The sequence below is a fragment of the Fusarium redolens genome, assembly GCF_020744475.1.
Source record: "Fusarium redolens strain MPI-CAGE-AT-0023 chromosome Unknown BKA55scaffold_2, whole genome shotgun sequence".
In the NCBI taxonomy this organism is placed as follows: Eukaryota; Fungi; Ascomycota; class Sordariomycetes; order Hypocreales; family Nectriaceae; genus Fusarium; species Fusarium redolens.
Genome location: NW_025763665.1, coordinates 335,603 through 351,000, shown reverse-complemented (window position 1 = coordinate 351,000; position 15,398 = coordinate 335,603). Strand labels below are relative to the sequence as shown.

The 15,398-nt window shown below is 49.6% G+C and overlaps 6 protein-coding genes across 6 annotated transcripts; 3 read left to right on the top strand and 3 right to left on the bottom strand.

The window, feature by feature from the left end:
- Positions 1-59: 59 nt before the first annotated feature.
- BKA55DRAFT_499096 (uncharacterized protein) lies at positions 60-824 on the top strand (the record flags this gene model as incomplete). Its single annotated transcript, XM_046186623.1, has 1 exon — positions 60-824. One exon carries the CDS (start codon positions 60-62, stop codon positions 822-824), a length of 765 nt encoding a protein of 254 aa, XP_046054610.1.
- A 40-nt stretch (positions 825-864) lies between these two features.
- On the bottom strand, positions 865-3,695 carry BKA55DRAFT_151745 (Spc98 family-domain-containing protein). The gene is made up of 2 exons (XM_046184947.1): positions 3,543-3,695; positions 865-3,493 (listed from the first exon to the last, which is right to left on the bottom strand). The coding sequence occupies exons 1-2, from the start codon at positions 3,612-3,614 to the stop codon at positions 905-907; spliced, it is 2,661 nt and encodes an 886-aa protein (XP_046054609.1). The 5' UTR covers positions 3,615-3,695; the 3' UTR covers positions 865-904.
- A 103-nt stretch (positions 3,696-3,798) lies between these two features.
- Positions 3,799-5,512, top strand: BKA55DRAFT_604066 (glycolipid 2-alpha-mannosyltransferase-domain-containing protein). The gene is made up of 4 exons (XM_046196577.1): positions 3,799-4,149; positions 4,203-4,463; positions 4,513-5,131; positions 5,182-5,512. Exons 1-4 carry the CDS (start codon positions 4,002-4,004, stop codon positions 5,336-5,338), a joined length of 1,185 nt encoding a protein of 394 aa, XP_046054608.1. The 5' UTR covers positions 3,799-4,001; the 3' UTR covers positions 5,339-5,512.
- Position 5,513: 1 nt separating this feature from the next.
- On the bottom strand, positions 5,514-6,807 carry BKA55DRAFT_553277 (WD40-repeat-containing domain protein). The gene is made up of 2 exons (XM_046191518.1): positions 6,724-6,807; positions 5,514-6,582 (listed from the first exon to the last, which is right to left on the bottom strand). The coding sequence occupies exons 1-2, from the start codon at positions 6,767-6,769 to the stop codon at positions 5,570-5,572; spliced, it is 1,059 nt and encodes a 352-aa protein (XP_046054607.1). The 5' UTR covers positions 6,770-6,807; the 3' UTR covers positions 5,514-5,569.
- Positions 6,808-8,455: 1,648 nt separating this feature from the next.
- BKA55DRAFT_684067 (uncharacterized protein) lies at positions 8,456-11,352 on the bottom strand (the record flags this gene model as incomplete). Its single annotated transcript, XM_046198585.1, has 2 exons — positions 8,456-10,211; positions 10,265-11,352. 2 exons carry the CDS (start codon positions 11,350-11,352, stop codon positions 8,456-8,458), a joined length of 2,844 nt encoding a protein of 947 aa, XP_046054606.1.
- A 1,705-nt stretch (positions 11,353-13,057) lies between these two features.
- BKA55DRAFT_533591 (uncharacterized protein) lies at positions 13,058-13,775 on the top strand (the record flags this gene model as incomplete). Its single annotated transcript, XM_046189497.1, has 4 exons — positions 13,058-13,083; positions 13,160-13,263; positions 13,295-13,389; positions 13,530-13,775. The coding sequence occupies 4 exons, from the start codon at positions 13,058-13,060 to the stop codon at positions 13,773-13,775; spliced, it is 471 nt and encodes a 156-aa protein (XP_046054605.1).
- Positions 13,776-15,398: the final 1,623 nt, after the last annotated feature.

Genomic DNA, 15,398 nt, shown 5'->3' with positions numbered 1-15,398 from the left:
TTCAACCACTGACTTCACTTCACTTCACTTTACTTCAACTCACAAACACCGCCACAAAAATGCCTCCTCGAATCCCCACAGAAGATGACTTCTCCCCTCTATCAAGCACCCTCCCTCACACTCTTCACTTCCCCTCACCACCAGAATCAACCACCACATTCCTCATTCTCTTCCACGGTCTAGGCGACCACGACGTTCCCTTCGCCTCTTTCGCCAAGAACCTCAACCTCCCCGGCGTTCTCGCCATCTCTGTACGCGGCACATCCGTTCTACCCGCTGCACTTCTGGGTGGTGATAGACCAGGGTATCATTGGGGTGATGATCTTACTGTGGATCCCAGCACGGGAGATATTGCTGATGATTCTGGTTTCGAGAAGGCCAGAACATTGGTTATGGAGAAGCTAATCGGGGAGGTTCTTATTGAGAAGTGTGGGTGGGAGATGAGAGACATCATGTTCTTTGGGTTTGGACAGGGTGGTTCACTTGCTCTTGGTCTTGCAGCCTCTCTTAACAAAACTCCTCGGGTCACTGATGTTTCTGAGGGTGAGAGCACATCACCAGGCAACAAGAAGTTCAAAGGCGCCATATCGCTCGGTGGACCTTTACCGCAATCTATGGTATCTACAGTCACAAATCGCAGCAAGAGCAGCACAAGCGTGTTGGTATGCCAACTCAACGAAGACGCTGTTGATGCTGTGAAGCGAGAGTTTGATGATGTCAAGGTTGTGCAGTGGAAGAGACGTGAGGTGAGCATGCCAATGAACAGAGATGAGGTGTTGCCTTTGATGCAGTTCTTTGCGGATAAGCTCAAGAATGAATGGTAGTTTATTTCACGGGGCATTTAAAAGGACATGTTGTTCACAAGGGGTATCATTATATTCATATCCAATCTCAATATCGTGGCTTAAGCGTAGCCTGGCCTTTCGTCTCGGCAGCCTGTTTGGAACATCTCAGCTAGGATGTCCCACTTTGCCGACTGAACATCACTTGTAGCTCTGGCTACACTGCGCAGTCCGCCACAAACAAACCGCAAGTGTCTATCATAATCGGATTTTATCTCCTTGAGCACAGTCATAAACGGCTTGCCCATCTTTAGAGTCCTCGATTCATCCCTCTCCGCATCGTCCTCTTCATCGCTACTATCGACGTACTTGGTCTTCAATCCAGGTGTTCCGGGTGTGGGCGAAAGGTTTCTGGTCGAGAGACGGGAAAACTGTTGCATCCGCTCTGTTTCCTTTGTCATGTTGACAGTTTGCGCTTGCTCTAGTCTGATGGCCAGGTCGAGCATATCGAGAAAGCATTCTCTGATTGGTGTTAATCTACTCCCGAGACATGCCTCATCAACAACTTGTTTCAAAAATGCAGCATGAACTCTCATCATGGCATCGACATCGTGAGCGTCTTGCAGGTCCTGCCTCATCTTAGCGCAGTTAGGTGCCAAGACGAGCGTCGCAAGATAGGTCTGGAGAGTAGTGCAGAACCACAGGAGGTTATTCCGTAGTGAATAATAAAGAGCACGCTCGTCCCAGTTATCATGATCGATCCAGTAATTCTCGAGGATCTTGCGCTTGTGCAGAACATACAGAGCTCGCTTCAATTGCAAAAGAAGAGTAAATATAGCATCGTACTGGGTGTTGCTGTCTTCAGACAGAATCATGCGAATCGGCCATGCCACTCGATAGTTGACTTTTGTACTCGGGAGAACCGCCTTGACAGAGTCGCGAGCTTTGAGAAGTGGCACCTTTAGTCCTGTGGGACTGATGTATATGGAAATCCTTGTCATGTCGACAAGGGTTGTGAATGCCTCTTGTGCTACACTCGTCAGGCTATAGCGGTTGTTCCAGTTAGGATCCAGCGCATCTAGCTTTCCAAAGAGGCTGCTAGTCCATGCGTCTGTTGCGGCACCATCAGACATGAAATACAACCGCTCCATAGCTTCAAGAGCAGACCAGAGTCCACATTCTTCAAATAGTGTATTCCTCAACGTGGTAGAGGATGTGTTGTATTTAGTCTGGATCCACGCATCGAATGCAGCATCGAAAAGCTCCGAAAAGGGTGCAAGTTCCCGCCTTTGAGGACAAAGTGTCTCATAGTGTAGGGGAGGTTCTTGAATTGTCCACTCCGAGCCTGAAGAAATCCAACGGCCCAGTCGCTTCAAGATGACGATGTTTTTGCCAGCATTGAAAATCTTGGCAGCTGCTGGTTGGAGGAAGTTAGGAGCATGTAGTTTTCCATCGGCCGTCCTACGCAGCCTAAACTGTTCGCGCCAGATCTTGCTAGGTGATACTTGGCTTGGTGCCTGTGACACGAAGAAGATCTTGTCACCGGGAATAAGTTTGCCCTCTTCCATCCAGAGGCGAATAGGGCGAAGGTAAACATTGAAGCACTCGACGAAAATGCGTGCCAGAAACTCATAAACGTCTAGCTTTCCGGATAGTTGCGCCATGCTTGCATCGTCAAAGAGAAGCTCAAGATACCGAAACGTACCTTGATTCGGCACATTCTGTATCTGAGCGATGATATTCGAAAGCGAATACAACGGTTCAAGCGAGGTTGCCAACTCTCCCTTAACCGATAATAAGCTGACGACCACGTTGTTCTCAGGTGCAACAAGCCGTGACTCTATACCTGTTGACTTTCTGTCCAGATCATCAAGTCGCTTGGCCACAGTATCCTGTAGAACCTGAATATGCGATGCTCGCTGTGGCTTGCTGACAAAATCTCTGAGAATACCTAATTGGCGTCCTGCTTCGGAGAAATAGCTCAGAAGAGCTTTGTGAGTATCCCATTTCAGATGGGCCATCTGAAATGCTGGGTTGACCGTGCCATTGGGTCCAAAGAGTGTCGTATCAAGTCCTTGTAACATGAATAAGGCTTCTCGAACGATCTGAAATTCAGTTACTGGCACTTTGCGAGCATGGCCAGATGCGTCTGTGGGCTTTTCTGTTCGCCAACCTTGCGCTCCTCGAATCTCGTGCAGTTTCGTCATATCCTCGGGGTTGATAATTAGATCTTCGGCTGTTCGTCCAAGCGGGACCTCAGATGGATCAGTGCTGGCCTCCGATTCACTCTTGGAGTCATCTTCGTAAAGCTCATCATCTGAACTGTCGGTGTATTTTATCGTCTTCCATATCGCAGGGTCGTCTTCCCATCCATCTTCCTTCGCAATATCCTCCCAACGCAGTTCGAGCTCTGAATCGCTTGGTCCTGTTTTCAGCGCATCTAGGTCGCTCAGTTTTGAGTAATATGTCGGTTGGTCTGAGAGCTCTAATATCAGGTATAGAACTTCAGGGTGGAAATTCGAGTGTATTTGTCGGAGCTGCTCCCGGCGCTCGACAAGGGCATCGGCGAGCGCATCTCGGCCATTGACACGGAATCGCTCTTCTAGACCGTCCAGTTGGTGCTCGACTTCGAATTGATTCGTTCGCAGATATGGATGCGACTTTAATCTTTGCAAAGCAGCGTCGCGCTGGGCCTTGAATCGAGGGTTCGTCTGGAATCATGAATACATCTTCCAAAGCTGTGATTGAGAAACGTCATACCTCAACTGATGAGTTAGTGGCAGCCTCAACGAGCTCTCCGGTGAGAGCACCCAGCCTTGCTGCAAATGCCATGGTCGTCTCTCATGTCTTGCGCATTATCATGTTAAATGGCGGTCGTATCATGACTGTTGACGAATTATTTGGTGGGGGTTTCAGTGGTTGATGGCGCGTCAGTCGCGTCAACAGGGTCCAAGCTCCGCTTCAACGATAGCTCATATCGGAGCTGATTGGCTTAGCTGTCGTGACATCAGCTTCAATTATCCAAAACCCCTTTCGCATACCTTAAGCTCGAAACAATTCTACCAATTCAAAGACAATTTACTCTAGAGCGGTAATTTACACCATTTTGTCGCTATAGTGTTACATTCTTTTCTAGCTCATGGATATTTGAGCCCCGTCTCCTTCTTTTTGGCGTTATAGTAACCCTGGTTTATCTTGCGACATCCTCGTCAACAAAACATGACGGTTGCGCGGCCAGTTCGGGCGTTGATCGCCGGCGGATGCATTCTCTGGTGTTTCTTTTTATGGCAAATATTTGCTCCGTCATGGTCCCTAAGAGGTCCCGGTGATCGCTACTCCAATTTTGAACGGGATCCTATGTTAGATCGTAAGTCGCACAGAGCATCGAGGCACCAATTGCTGCTAACAGTGATGTGATAGCTACCGACGAACCAGAAGGAGTGTTACATCGCACGAGTCCGAGATATGCCCACGATGCGAAAAAGACGGAGCGCATCGATGCGACACTATTAGCGCTTGTGCGGAATGAGGAGGTGGATGCTATGGTTATGTCGATGAAGGACCTCGAAAGGACATGGAACTCCAAGTTTAACTACCCCTGGACGTTTTTTAATGACAAGCCTTTTACAGAGGAGTTCAAGAGAAAGACGAGAGCAGCTACGAAGGCAAAGTGTAACTACGGTAGGTCCTTGGCTAGGAAGGGGAGAGTATATGCTGATTCTACGACCAGAAATCATCCCCAAGGAACATTGGGACATGCCCTCCTGGATCGACGAAGAACTATTTCAAGAATCCGCAAAGATCCTCGAAAAGAACGGCGTCCAATATGCAAGCAAGATATCATACCACCAAATGTGTCGATGGAACAGCGGTCTCTTCTACAAGCATCCAGCCCTGAAGGACATTCGCTACTACTGGCGTGTCGAGCCTAACGTGCACTTCTTCTGCGATGTTGACTACGATGTTTTCCGCTACATGCACGATAACAACAAGACATACGGCTTCACCATCAACCTCTACGACGATCCCAAAACGTTACCTTCGTTGTGGCCCGAGACAGTCAAGTTTCTCGCTGAGCATCCTAACGCTATCCACGAGAATAGCGCTGTAGCTTGGGTCACCGATGATATTCGTCGGCCGTCGACGAACAGAAAGGCTCAGGGATACTCGACATGTCATTTCTGGAGTAATTTTGAGATTGCTGATATGTCATTTTGGAGGAGCAAGACTTATGAAGACTACTTCAACCACCTTGATCGTGCCGGCGGATTCTTCTATGAACGATGGGGTGATGCTCCAGTTCATAGTATTGCTCTTGGTCTATTTGAGGACCAGAGCAAGATTCATTGGTTCGTACTGACCTTTCTTCCAGATAAAGGAGACTAACAAAACATCTTAGGTTCCGTGATATTGGATATCAACACATCCCCTTCTTCAACTGTCCCAACTCACCAAAATGTAAGGGCTGTGTAACTGGTCGTCTCACCGACGGTGAGGCCTGGTTGCATCGAGAAGACTGTCGACCCAACTGGTTCAAGTACGCTGGTATGGGCTAACAAGCTTCGTCTCATATAACATTATGACAATATTTGATGCATAGAAAGGGGTACAGAGTTTTGATTTCCGGCAATTAGTACCACAAGTTGGCGCTGGTGGAAAGCTCTTAATGTTCAAGCAAGCTGGAAGGGCTATCATGATGGGCAATGTCTTGTCTGTACGAATTGGAAAACACCTTTGATGATAATGTATTAGCGCTTGATCTTGAAAGTAATGGGTATAAATGGTATCTACAAGGCTCCATAGACCGTCACCACGCCTGATGTTCCACCAACACAGAACTGATCTCCCCAACCATCCTCCCTCCACGCCATACAACTCACAACATTACTCCTCGCCTTCTCCTTTCCATCTCGGCCGACAGCTTTCTTCTTGGGTTCAAACCCTTCTGGCCCCCAAGGAACCGTCACCTTAGCCGCCAACTTTCCCGTCAACAAATCCCAAGCCCATATCCTTCCCTGTCCGTTAGGCGCAGGCTCACCGGCCATGGCATCGCCAACCACTACGTACTTCTCTTTGCCGCCCAGCAGCGCCTGCAGCTTGATATCTTCGTTCTTCCACCCTGGGTCGGTGTAGGCGCGTAGACAGGAGCCGTTGTCGCGATCCATTAGACGGAGTTTGTTGTCGAGACTTCCGACCAACATGGTGCGTCCGTCGCGGGTGAGACTGAGACTCGTAACGGGTGCGCCTATCACATCGGTTGTGACTTTTCCCATGCGGATATCGTAGCCGCGTACACGGCCGTCGACGCTCCCTGCGAGGACTTCAGGGCCACGGATAGCGAGACATGTTACTGCATCGTTGGCGTCGTCGAGAACCTGTATAGGCTTGAAGCTGTTGCTCTTCGTATCCCACAATCTCACCGTAGTGTCAAACCCTGCGCTGACAATAATAGAATCACCTTCTCCCGCAAAGCTCACACAATTGATACGAGCCGTATGGCCATGAACGTTACCACCAAACCGCTTGGTCGTAACAGCGGTGCTCACGTCCCAAAGGAACACGCTGCGATCACCACCGGCCGACACAAACCGTTCATTATCAGCAGCGACAGAGAGACTCAACACTTCATAGCCATGGGCAGCATAAGTTTGAATTAATCGACCCTGAGGAACAACGCTGTGACGATCACCGGGACCAGATGTGCTGGGAAATGGGTTGTAGAGGCGGATGGATCGGTCCGCGGAACCGGTGAGGATGTAGGTGCCTGGAGAGGCGGAGTATGCAAGGGCATGGACCGGGCCTTTCAGTGTGTGTTAGTGTAAGCGTCAGCGCGGGATATGCCTCGAACTGTTATAAGTTGGTGGGATATGACATGATATGATATGATGGGAATAGATACGCCACGCCTGAAGCCAAGAGTAAAGATATGGGGGGAACTTACCATTAGCGCCCAAAAGATGAGCAGATGGCTTATCGGGAAACCCCATTTCAAGATATTGATAATTATTGATATTGTCGAGAAAAGAGTGAGATGAAGGAAGCTCTGACGTTTCTGTGGCAGATGCATGTTTCCAGTCCATTACCTAACCAGGCTAGCTGCATATCTCTATGCAACCTGATGATTATGGACGTTACTGTAACTGTAAGGTAAATCAGACTAATTTTACGGATAACCACACTCCCCCCTCCTCAACGGTATGTACGAAAAATGGTCACTGCAGTGTAACCATAGGCCACCTTACAGATGCAGAATTCATGATGATGTACATGGAGAACATGCGAGGTTATTTGGAAAAAATAAGTACCTCATATGCCGAGAGGCAAAGCAATTTGTGGTACGTATGTACGTGTCATGTCGGCTTTTTTGTAGTGGACGAGATAGGAAGTTGGTATTAAATGAGGCTTTGTTGGTCGAGCATTACTGTGATCAAGTTAGGCATCATTTACAACCAACAACCAATATCTTACGACATAGAAATCGATCACGCTACGTACGGTATTGAAATTACAACGTCCCGAGGTATTTAGTTAATTTATCTATGAAACTTTACTGAGCATTCAGCCGAGGATACGGTGTTATCCCACCTCCTCCGCCTTCAGTTCCACCTCTGAGGCCATCAAGAACCACTTACACAACCCACAACTTCAACGGCCCCCAACCAACAAACCCTCCCCCAAAGTTGAAGCCAGGATTCCCTTCCCTCAAGTCCATTCTCACCCACATATCTCGCTATCCCGCCAACCAATACTCTGCCAAGCCTCTATCACAGGCTACGCGCTATCCTCGTGGGGCATTTCTGAGCGCTCGTTTCCAGCATACCGACCTGTGTGCTTACTGAGTTCGGTACCATGTCCAGGTGTTGGAGGATGAGAATATCCTTGCGAGATACGAGATCAGCGCCTATGAGGCTGTGTCAGTCATGCTCCATATCGTTGCCACAGACGAACAGTCACCCATTGATGTGAGGAGGAAGGGATTCGTATATGCACGAGTTGCAAGGTCTTTTGAAAAGGGACGTCCGGCCGTAAACCGTGGGAACGACAAATAGGTTTGAGAGTCCGGCTGTAACATAGGAGACGGACATGTCACAGGAAGATCACGCCGCACACTAGACATGGTATCCATGAAACTGCTCAAGGTCCTTGTCACAAGTGCTCCAAACGGTCTTGTCTCAACCTGTAACAATCACTCGAGGTGCATCAGCTTGGTCACTCACTGCAAATAGTGTTTACTCCGAAAATCATCGTGTCTTCAAGTCCAACAAAGCGTTGGACGTCAATTATATTTTAACAGACTTGGTATGGCCCAGATGCCTAATCATCTTTGTGCCCGCCTGGCTCAAGAACGCTCAGCCCACTCGAGATCAAATCTCAGAGGGTAAGACGCCAGAACTCCTTCCTTTATGTGCATAGCAAGATATATCATACAATATGAATAAAATAGAAAACAGTACAAGTCCCTCTATCCAGGAACAAACAAGGGACAGGTCAGTCAATCGACTGCCTGACATCATATATGCTATGTATATAACTCCATATACTCCAATTCTGATGCCGAACACCATGCCTGCAGTGTCGTGAATGCAGGAAGATGCAAATGATACAAAAACGGTAGAAATCAGCGTCGTGTGGCCGGCCAGTGCCATGCATTTCATGCAATCCGCTTGCTCAAATCATTGTAGATAGTAAATCGTATCCATATCCCGGGGATACAGCTTCTCCATTGGGTTGTTGATTTGCCAACGAAGGATCTTCTCTTCTTCACGTCCTTCAGAACTGTAGAAGACTCGGTAGCCTTCCATAGGGCTGACTGGTTGGCTACCTCGCTCTCGAATGCGATGCAGCATTGCGAGGCGTCCGTCAATCGCCTCTTGCGCGTTCCGCACATTGTCCCAGATGGCAAACATGGCCTGAACCACTCCCTGAACCATGTGCACATTCTCGATAATGTCGCCCAGATGGGAGAGACGGCCACTGGCTGTAAAAACATCAACAGCTTCCGTCAAAACCATGGCTAGAACTGGTGCGGGTGCACTGAGAACTGTCTGGCCTCCACGATGAAGTCGCACAAGTGCCTTGGCCATATCCAATACTTGTGTTGCGTGTTCATAGCATGTTTGCATGTTGTGAGATGCAGTTTGGGGCGAAAGACGTCCTGCCGCCAGAGTATGGCGACTGAGCTTGATCATGGCGTGGTTATAAAGAAGGTGCATAGTCAAGAAAGGTCCCAGCTCTCCTGCCAGCGCTGCAGACTCAAGGTTTGAGGCGGTAAAAGCCAGGCGAGAAGGTAAGGCATTGCGCCACTCCTGGATGCGCTTCAGAATTCGTTGAGATGGCTCCAGATCCGTTTCCATCACATTCGCTCGTCGAGCCATTCTGTAGATCCGGCATACGTCGTTGGACCAGATGTGTACCATCTCAACTAGGTACGCTGAAATCCCAAACTCACGGTCTTGCGCGGTAGCAACGCTCGAGACGTAAGGGTTGAAGACAGGAGCGAACCCATCCGCCTCACGCTCAAAACTCTGACAGTTGGCGGGTAAGCGGGTATAGATATCTTCGGCGTTAATCATGGCTAGATGGTCAGGAAAGCGACCGTCAAGTCGCTCTAGCATGTAAAGAGACCAGAAAGTCCTTCTCCTGGCTTCACAGTATCCTGCCTTGTTCATTCCGAATGGGAATGTGACGAGACCGGCTTCCTTTGACTCTTCAATCTCGACATTCAGCTGAAGGCAAGTTGCTGAAGCCACCGCAGCTGAGATCATCTCACTAGCTTCAGATGAGCGGGAGATTGAGATATAGTAGAGTGCCAATAAAACTCTAGTCTGAACCAATTGAATACAGTTGGCTGTGGTGAACTTCTGAGCATAGTGCGCAACAGATGCGTACTCAAAAGCGATGGCCTTCGGTCCGCCAGAAAGAGCAACACCGACAGCAAGAATGCTGTACAGAATCATCAAATCCTCCGGTGTCTTGTGATGCCCCGGGTTCACAACCCATGCCTTGAAGACGCTCTCCGGGATGAATCGCACGATCATGGTGCTGTCGAGATGAACGAAAAAGTGAGAGATGACCGAACGAATAGACTGAGGGTCGGACAGGGAGGGGTCAGTTCGCCAAGCTTGGTTGAGCACGTCTTCGGAAATTCGAGGAAGCTCAATTGCAGGAGGTTGAATAGGGACGTGAGGTCTGGGAGCCTCAACAGGCGGTAGTGCATGCACTGGCTCACCCATCGAAACGTAACTATCATAACCCGATCGAAGCCTCTTGTGGGAACCCGAATCCGGAGACTGGGGTCGGAGAGTGGTTCGCGGCGACACCGGCGAACTGTTCTCGCTCTCATTGGGCATGGTTGGTCCATTCAATGTCCTGACATCGTCAAGCTCAGCTGGCGGTGTCGATGGTGATGTGTTATGCCCTCCTCGAGGCCTGGAGAATGTTAACAAATCTGACTCGGAACGATCCTGCTCGAGACAACTTACGCATTCTTAAATTTGCATACTCGACCAAACTTCTCGCACTGAACGCAGCGAGGATAGTCAGGATCGCATTTTATCTTCTTCTCACGGCATGTCACACATGCAATCGCAAGTCGTTTTCTGGGTTTGCCAGCCTTGGTTACACCCCAGTGAGCATTTACTGCCTCACCATCAATTACTGTCTTGCAATGACTGCCATCGTCGTAAAAGTAGCACATTCCCTCGCCTGGTACCTCAGTGGCCCTGACAAACCTAGGTAAGAAATGCGTTCCAGTCCAGATCTTGGGACCCAGTCCATCCTTTGAGGGAACACCATCAGTCGCCGTAGTGCTCGGTGTTGGTGGAGGGATTGGAGCTCCTTGTGAAGACCCTTGATCGTTGTAAGTGGGAACCACACGTTCCTTAGGACTTGGAAAGTGAAGCCGAAACTGGTCCTGTGGCGGTCGAAATGCACCATCTCGAGATCCTAGAGAGTACTCAGATCGGTTTTCATGATGAACGGACCATCGACCAGATTGCCCTTCAGTAACTGACTCCTGGCGGGCATGCTCGCCATTGCGGAATCTAGGAGAGGCTGAACCAGAGTAAGACCGTGAGAGACCATGGGTTGGCTGTCGATCCGCTTCGAATTTGTTGTCGTAGGTGCGTGGTTGTGATAATGAAGGCGACAAGGTGGGCGGGAAGTAAGATGTTGTATGGTGTCTGTCACCAGATGGCGCACGAGTGCGATCCAGAGGAGATGTAGTAGAATAAGAGTTGTTGTGTTCTGAAAGGGGCGAGTGTGCTGGTCTGCCAGCTGGTGGTGGAGGTCCGAAGATACTACTCAAAGAAGGAAGCTGTTGTCGAGGTGCAGCTTGTGTGGTCGACTCTGGCCTTGACTGTTCACCATTCATCTTCTGATCTGCAGGCATTTCTGTTGTCAGAGACTTGTCATAGTTGTTCATGGATGGTGAGGTAGGGGCTGGTGAGATCCAAGGTCGATCCGCAGATGAGTTAGTGGAATAGGTCGATGCGCCTGGGCTTGTCGACTCTGGAGGAGTATTTGGGAAAACCAAACGAGGACGAGAATCTATGCTAGGTAAGACACCCATTGAGAGGACTACTCGATATGGCTCGAGTGGCAGCAAAAGAGCATTTGAGGCTAGAGAAATACTGCTGTAGAAAAACTTCGAGGTCGAATAATGTAAACCGGCGCCGAATAGTTGGTGGGGGAGGTCAGCAATTATCTATCCCCCTCGGATCGGATACAATTATTACACCAGCGGCGCGGCTCTTTTTGGGGCCAGCGTTGCTAAGACAGGCCACCGTAAAAGACGCGGTGGTACCCTAATACGGATAGCCCAAGACCAGGAACAAGCTGGTCTAGGAAGGGAAAGGAGGGGATGTACCAATCCTAACACGACCCAAACTGTCGGGTTGGGCGTGATGGTTCAAGTCTAGGAGAAGTCTACCACAGTTGTCGGCCGATCGACCAAGTATATAAGGTTAGAAAACACAAGCGTGCAGAAAGAGGAGAAAAGAAGCCTCTATCTAATAGAAAATCAAGACGGTTGAAGAGTGATATACTTGAGAGAATTGCCAACTTCCAGCATTGACTGATTGGCGATGGATGACCGCCAACCGCTTGGTAAACGACCGAAGCGCCTCCGCGTGGTAGAGGCGTGGGCGTGGACACTTTTGCTGGGTGTGGCCTTGGCTCCTTAGATTTGCGACAAGACGGATCAAAGAATGCCCAACGGAGGTGTGCATCCCCGTCCCAGTCTCTCAATCCCAGTCCCCCAATCCCGCCACGCGAAATGCGAGTCCCGGAGCGCCTCGTTAGAGGTGTGCCGTTGTCCACACATGTACGGTGAATATCTGTGGCCTTATTTGCATGGGATATGATGGGTCTAGGCTGGATGACTTGCGGATACTAGCGCAGATGTCGAGCGATCCCAGACTGCTGGCCATCGACGCCAACGGCATTGCGGGTACAGTACATGACATGGCGTGCGAGCCAACCCAACGGCTCTCGTACACCCCCAAGCAGTCCATCGCTTGACGATGATCCTATCTGCAGGGATAGAGGCATGGGTTGCCGGGCACCGGGGGACGGGGCCGGGTGGGCGTGGCTTGCCGATTTCTGGGGGTGTGTGGCTGATGGCAGGATAAGTGACGGCTGATGGCTCCCCAAGACCCAGGATACCAGACGCCGGCGTTACGGCAAGCGGCCAGCGGGTTGTGGGTGATTGTGGATGAGCTCCAGAATGCTGTGCGCGACACACAAGACAATCTTCAAAAACGGGGTGTAAGCTCTCAGCAAGAGTCAGGGAACCCGCCAAGGCGTGACGCCTTGCGTCAGCAAGATTCCTGATTCAGATTAGGAAACGGGAAGTAAAACCCAGGATAAGCAGTTGAGTATGTAATAACATGCGTTGAAACGATACCATCGCAAATTTGTTCAGATACCCAGGCTAACAATCCCTCAACACCTTCCTGCCTTGGTAGCCAGTAGAGAAACTAACGAACCAGGGTCTGCCAGGAGAGTTCCTGTGAGACCATCTAGAACTTCAGCTCTTCTAAAAAGATATCATAGTACGGGCGGCCGCCAGTAGCCGCGCTTAAACGCTCGAAACACTTTTTCAAATAGATAGAGTTTATATCGAACTCTGTTTCCCACTCCATGTCATGCAACGCAAAATAGTGAAGGGCCGTTGGTCTTGGCACTCAGTCAGAAACTCCCGTGTGGCGTTTTGTAAAGACTCTGATCGCTGAGTGTTGTGGCGCTGTCGGTGGAAGTGTTTAAGCATACCTGGCATGTCACACAAAAATACTTGGCTCCTGTAAGCCCTCCTGTGAGCCAGCTCTTCCCAACCCTCATCTATGCCATGCATGTACCGGCAGGCTACGGGTATGTAGGCAGAGTGCCGTGAACGAACAAAGGAATCGCCGGGTTTTTGAAGACCCCGCTGGATGGGATAAAAATATGCAACATGCTACTTCAAATCAGCCAATAAAATTAAGTACGTCTACCTCCATAAACGCGCTCTGTAGGTAGTAATCAATTTCTCAGCAATTTAGCAGTAAGCGGAACAAGTTGGAGTAGTGTTGCTACGCATAAAGAGGAGAACGGGAGGATCATTGTCAAAGTCTGTAATAAACCTTGGCTGTAGAAATCTCTGATGTGGTAAGCATTATGGCCGTCGAGGCGATTGTTGTCCGCCGTGACCATAGCTGCGCGAATGCTATCAAAATAAAATGAATCGCATTGACCTCTAGATGTGCTCAGAGCCACCCAGCTGGGGACAGTACGGAGTGGTCGAGTCAGGAGATAAATAACGGTATATTGACCCCTGAAGCTGAGCTTGTAGGACTCCTAAATGATCCCACTGTTGACCCAAGTGCGGCTTCGTTTAGCGGCTTCGTCTGGACTAATGGATCTGTACCACCTGCAGCTTGGGGTAAGACGCTAGAAGCTGAACGAACATTCAAACTCACCACTGCACCGTTAATTGTCGTGAAGCTGGGCTGGTGATAATGATCAAGCATAAACGATAAAACAGTTTCAATGCATGATCACTGAGCAATCCTGATGGGCTAAAGAAAATCTTAAATTTGTGGCTCAGTTTGTACTGCTTCTGGCAGTGTTGTGCGGGTGAACATAGGCAGATGACAATTCAGGTACAAAACTGTCACACCTTCGGGGCACCGAGCTCTTGATCCGGCTCGTATACTCGGGAAGACGGGAAGGCTGACTGTCAGCCACTATCTGTTGTTCAAATGGTTCAATGTCTGCATCATTTCGTAATCCAAGCAGCGCCAGAATGATATCTGAACCGCATTCAGTAAATATTGCGAGCGCCTAGGGTGGAGGCGGTAGCTGGAAATTAAGCTTGCCAGTGGCTTGAAAGGTAGGGAATTGACTCTTATCCTTTGCCATGGACTCATGTCTGAGGAGCGCTCTGGTGGATAAGGCGCTCGGCATACCCAATTAAGAGATCCAACTTGAAATTGTGCTGGCAATAAGATGAAATGCCAAGCCCTATAACACGGAGAGTGCGCGCGGGTTCTGATGATGCCAAATTTGGCAGGCTGCATAGCGCTTCCTGGTTACAAAACGGTGAGCTGGAGCAACCGAGGTGCTGATTTGATGGCATGAGGATCTTCCCATGGTGAGACCGTTGGTAGCGACATAGCATGCAATTGTGCTTAGGTATATCATCCCACTCAACATTGGGCTACCGGACTCTGAAAAGTAGAGGCTCTGTTGTTTGTTTAATTGCTGGTATTATGCGCTCACCCCCTGATGAATGATTATGATTCTCGGTAGGCTGCCAAAACTCACGTCGATCTCCAGGGCGGGACGAATAGACTTTGCACCAGATTTACAGAGCCGTAGTTGCGGCACCCGTGGTTCTATCGAGAGCTTCCTGGGGAGATTTGCTTTTCGCGCAGTGCCGACCATGACCCTAGATTGCAGGTCCCCGGATCCATTGATATGACGTCTTGGCTACGTGCGGCACATGGTTCAAAGGAGGTGTGGCATGTCACGGCAGTCGTACGATCTTTTGACGCTAGTCTACTGGCGCCTCATCGTTTCGCCGTCATTCAAACGGTGGAGTAGGCTCGGATATATGTAGGCGTCCTGGGGCGCTGTGGGCTTCTTCAATAGCGTCAGAGTGTGGCTGTCCATTCCGGTAATTGTCAGCAGCGTCTTGGTATTACCGATAGCCTTGCCGCGACTACAGTACCTACCTACCTAGTCAAGTGTGGTAGCTAACTTAGCAGAAGGGCCCAAACGCATGACGCGCCGTTATGTTCGGCGAAACGAACGAGATGTCGACAGATAGGGGAAATTCGAATGTGTAAGCCATGATGAAGCAAGACCCGAGAGAATGGATTGCTCCACTCCGATAACACCCCTTGGCGGAAATAAAGGTATCGAAATGGGAAATTTGGGAGTTCAAGTTCGTAAACTCCGCGTATTCAGAAACTCTGTCTGTCTCCCTTGGAAATTGGCAAAACGACGAGTTGGGAATGACAGTCGTTCGATGACGATTCAAATTTCGTTGTTTCATGTTTGGGACAAAGCGTAAGCCACCAACACATGCCATCGAACCCGCAGGTGCAAGTTTACCATTTGGGGAAGGCACTGCTA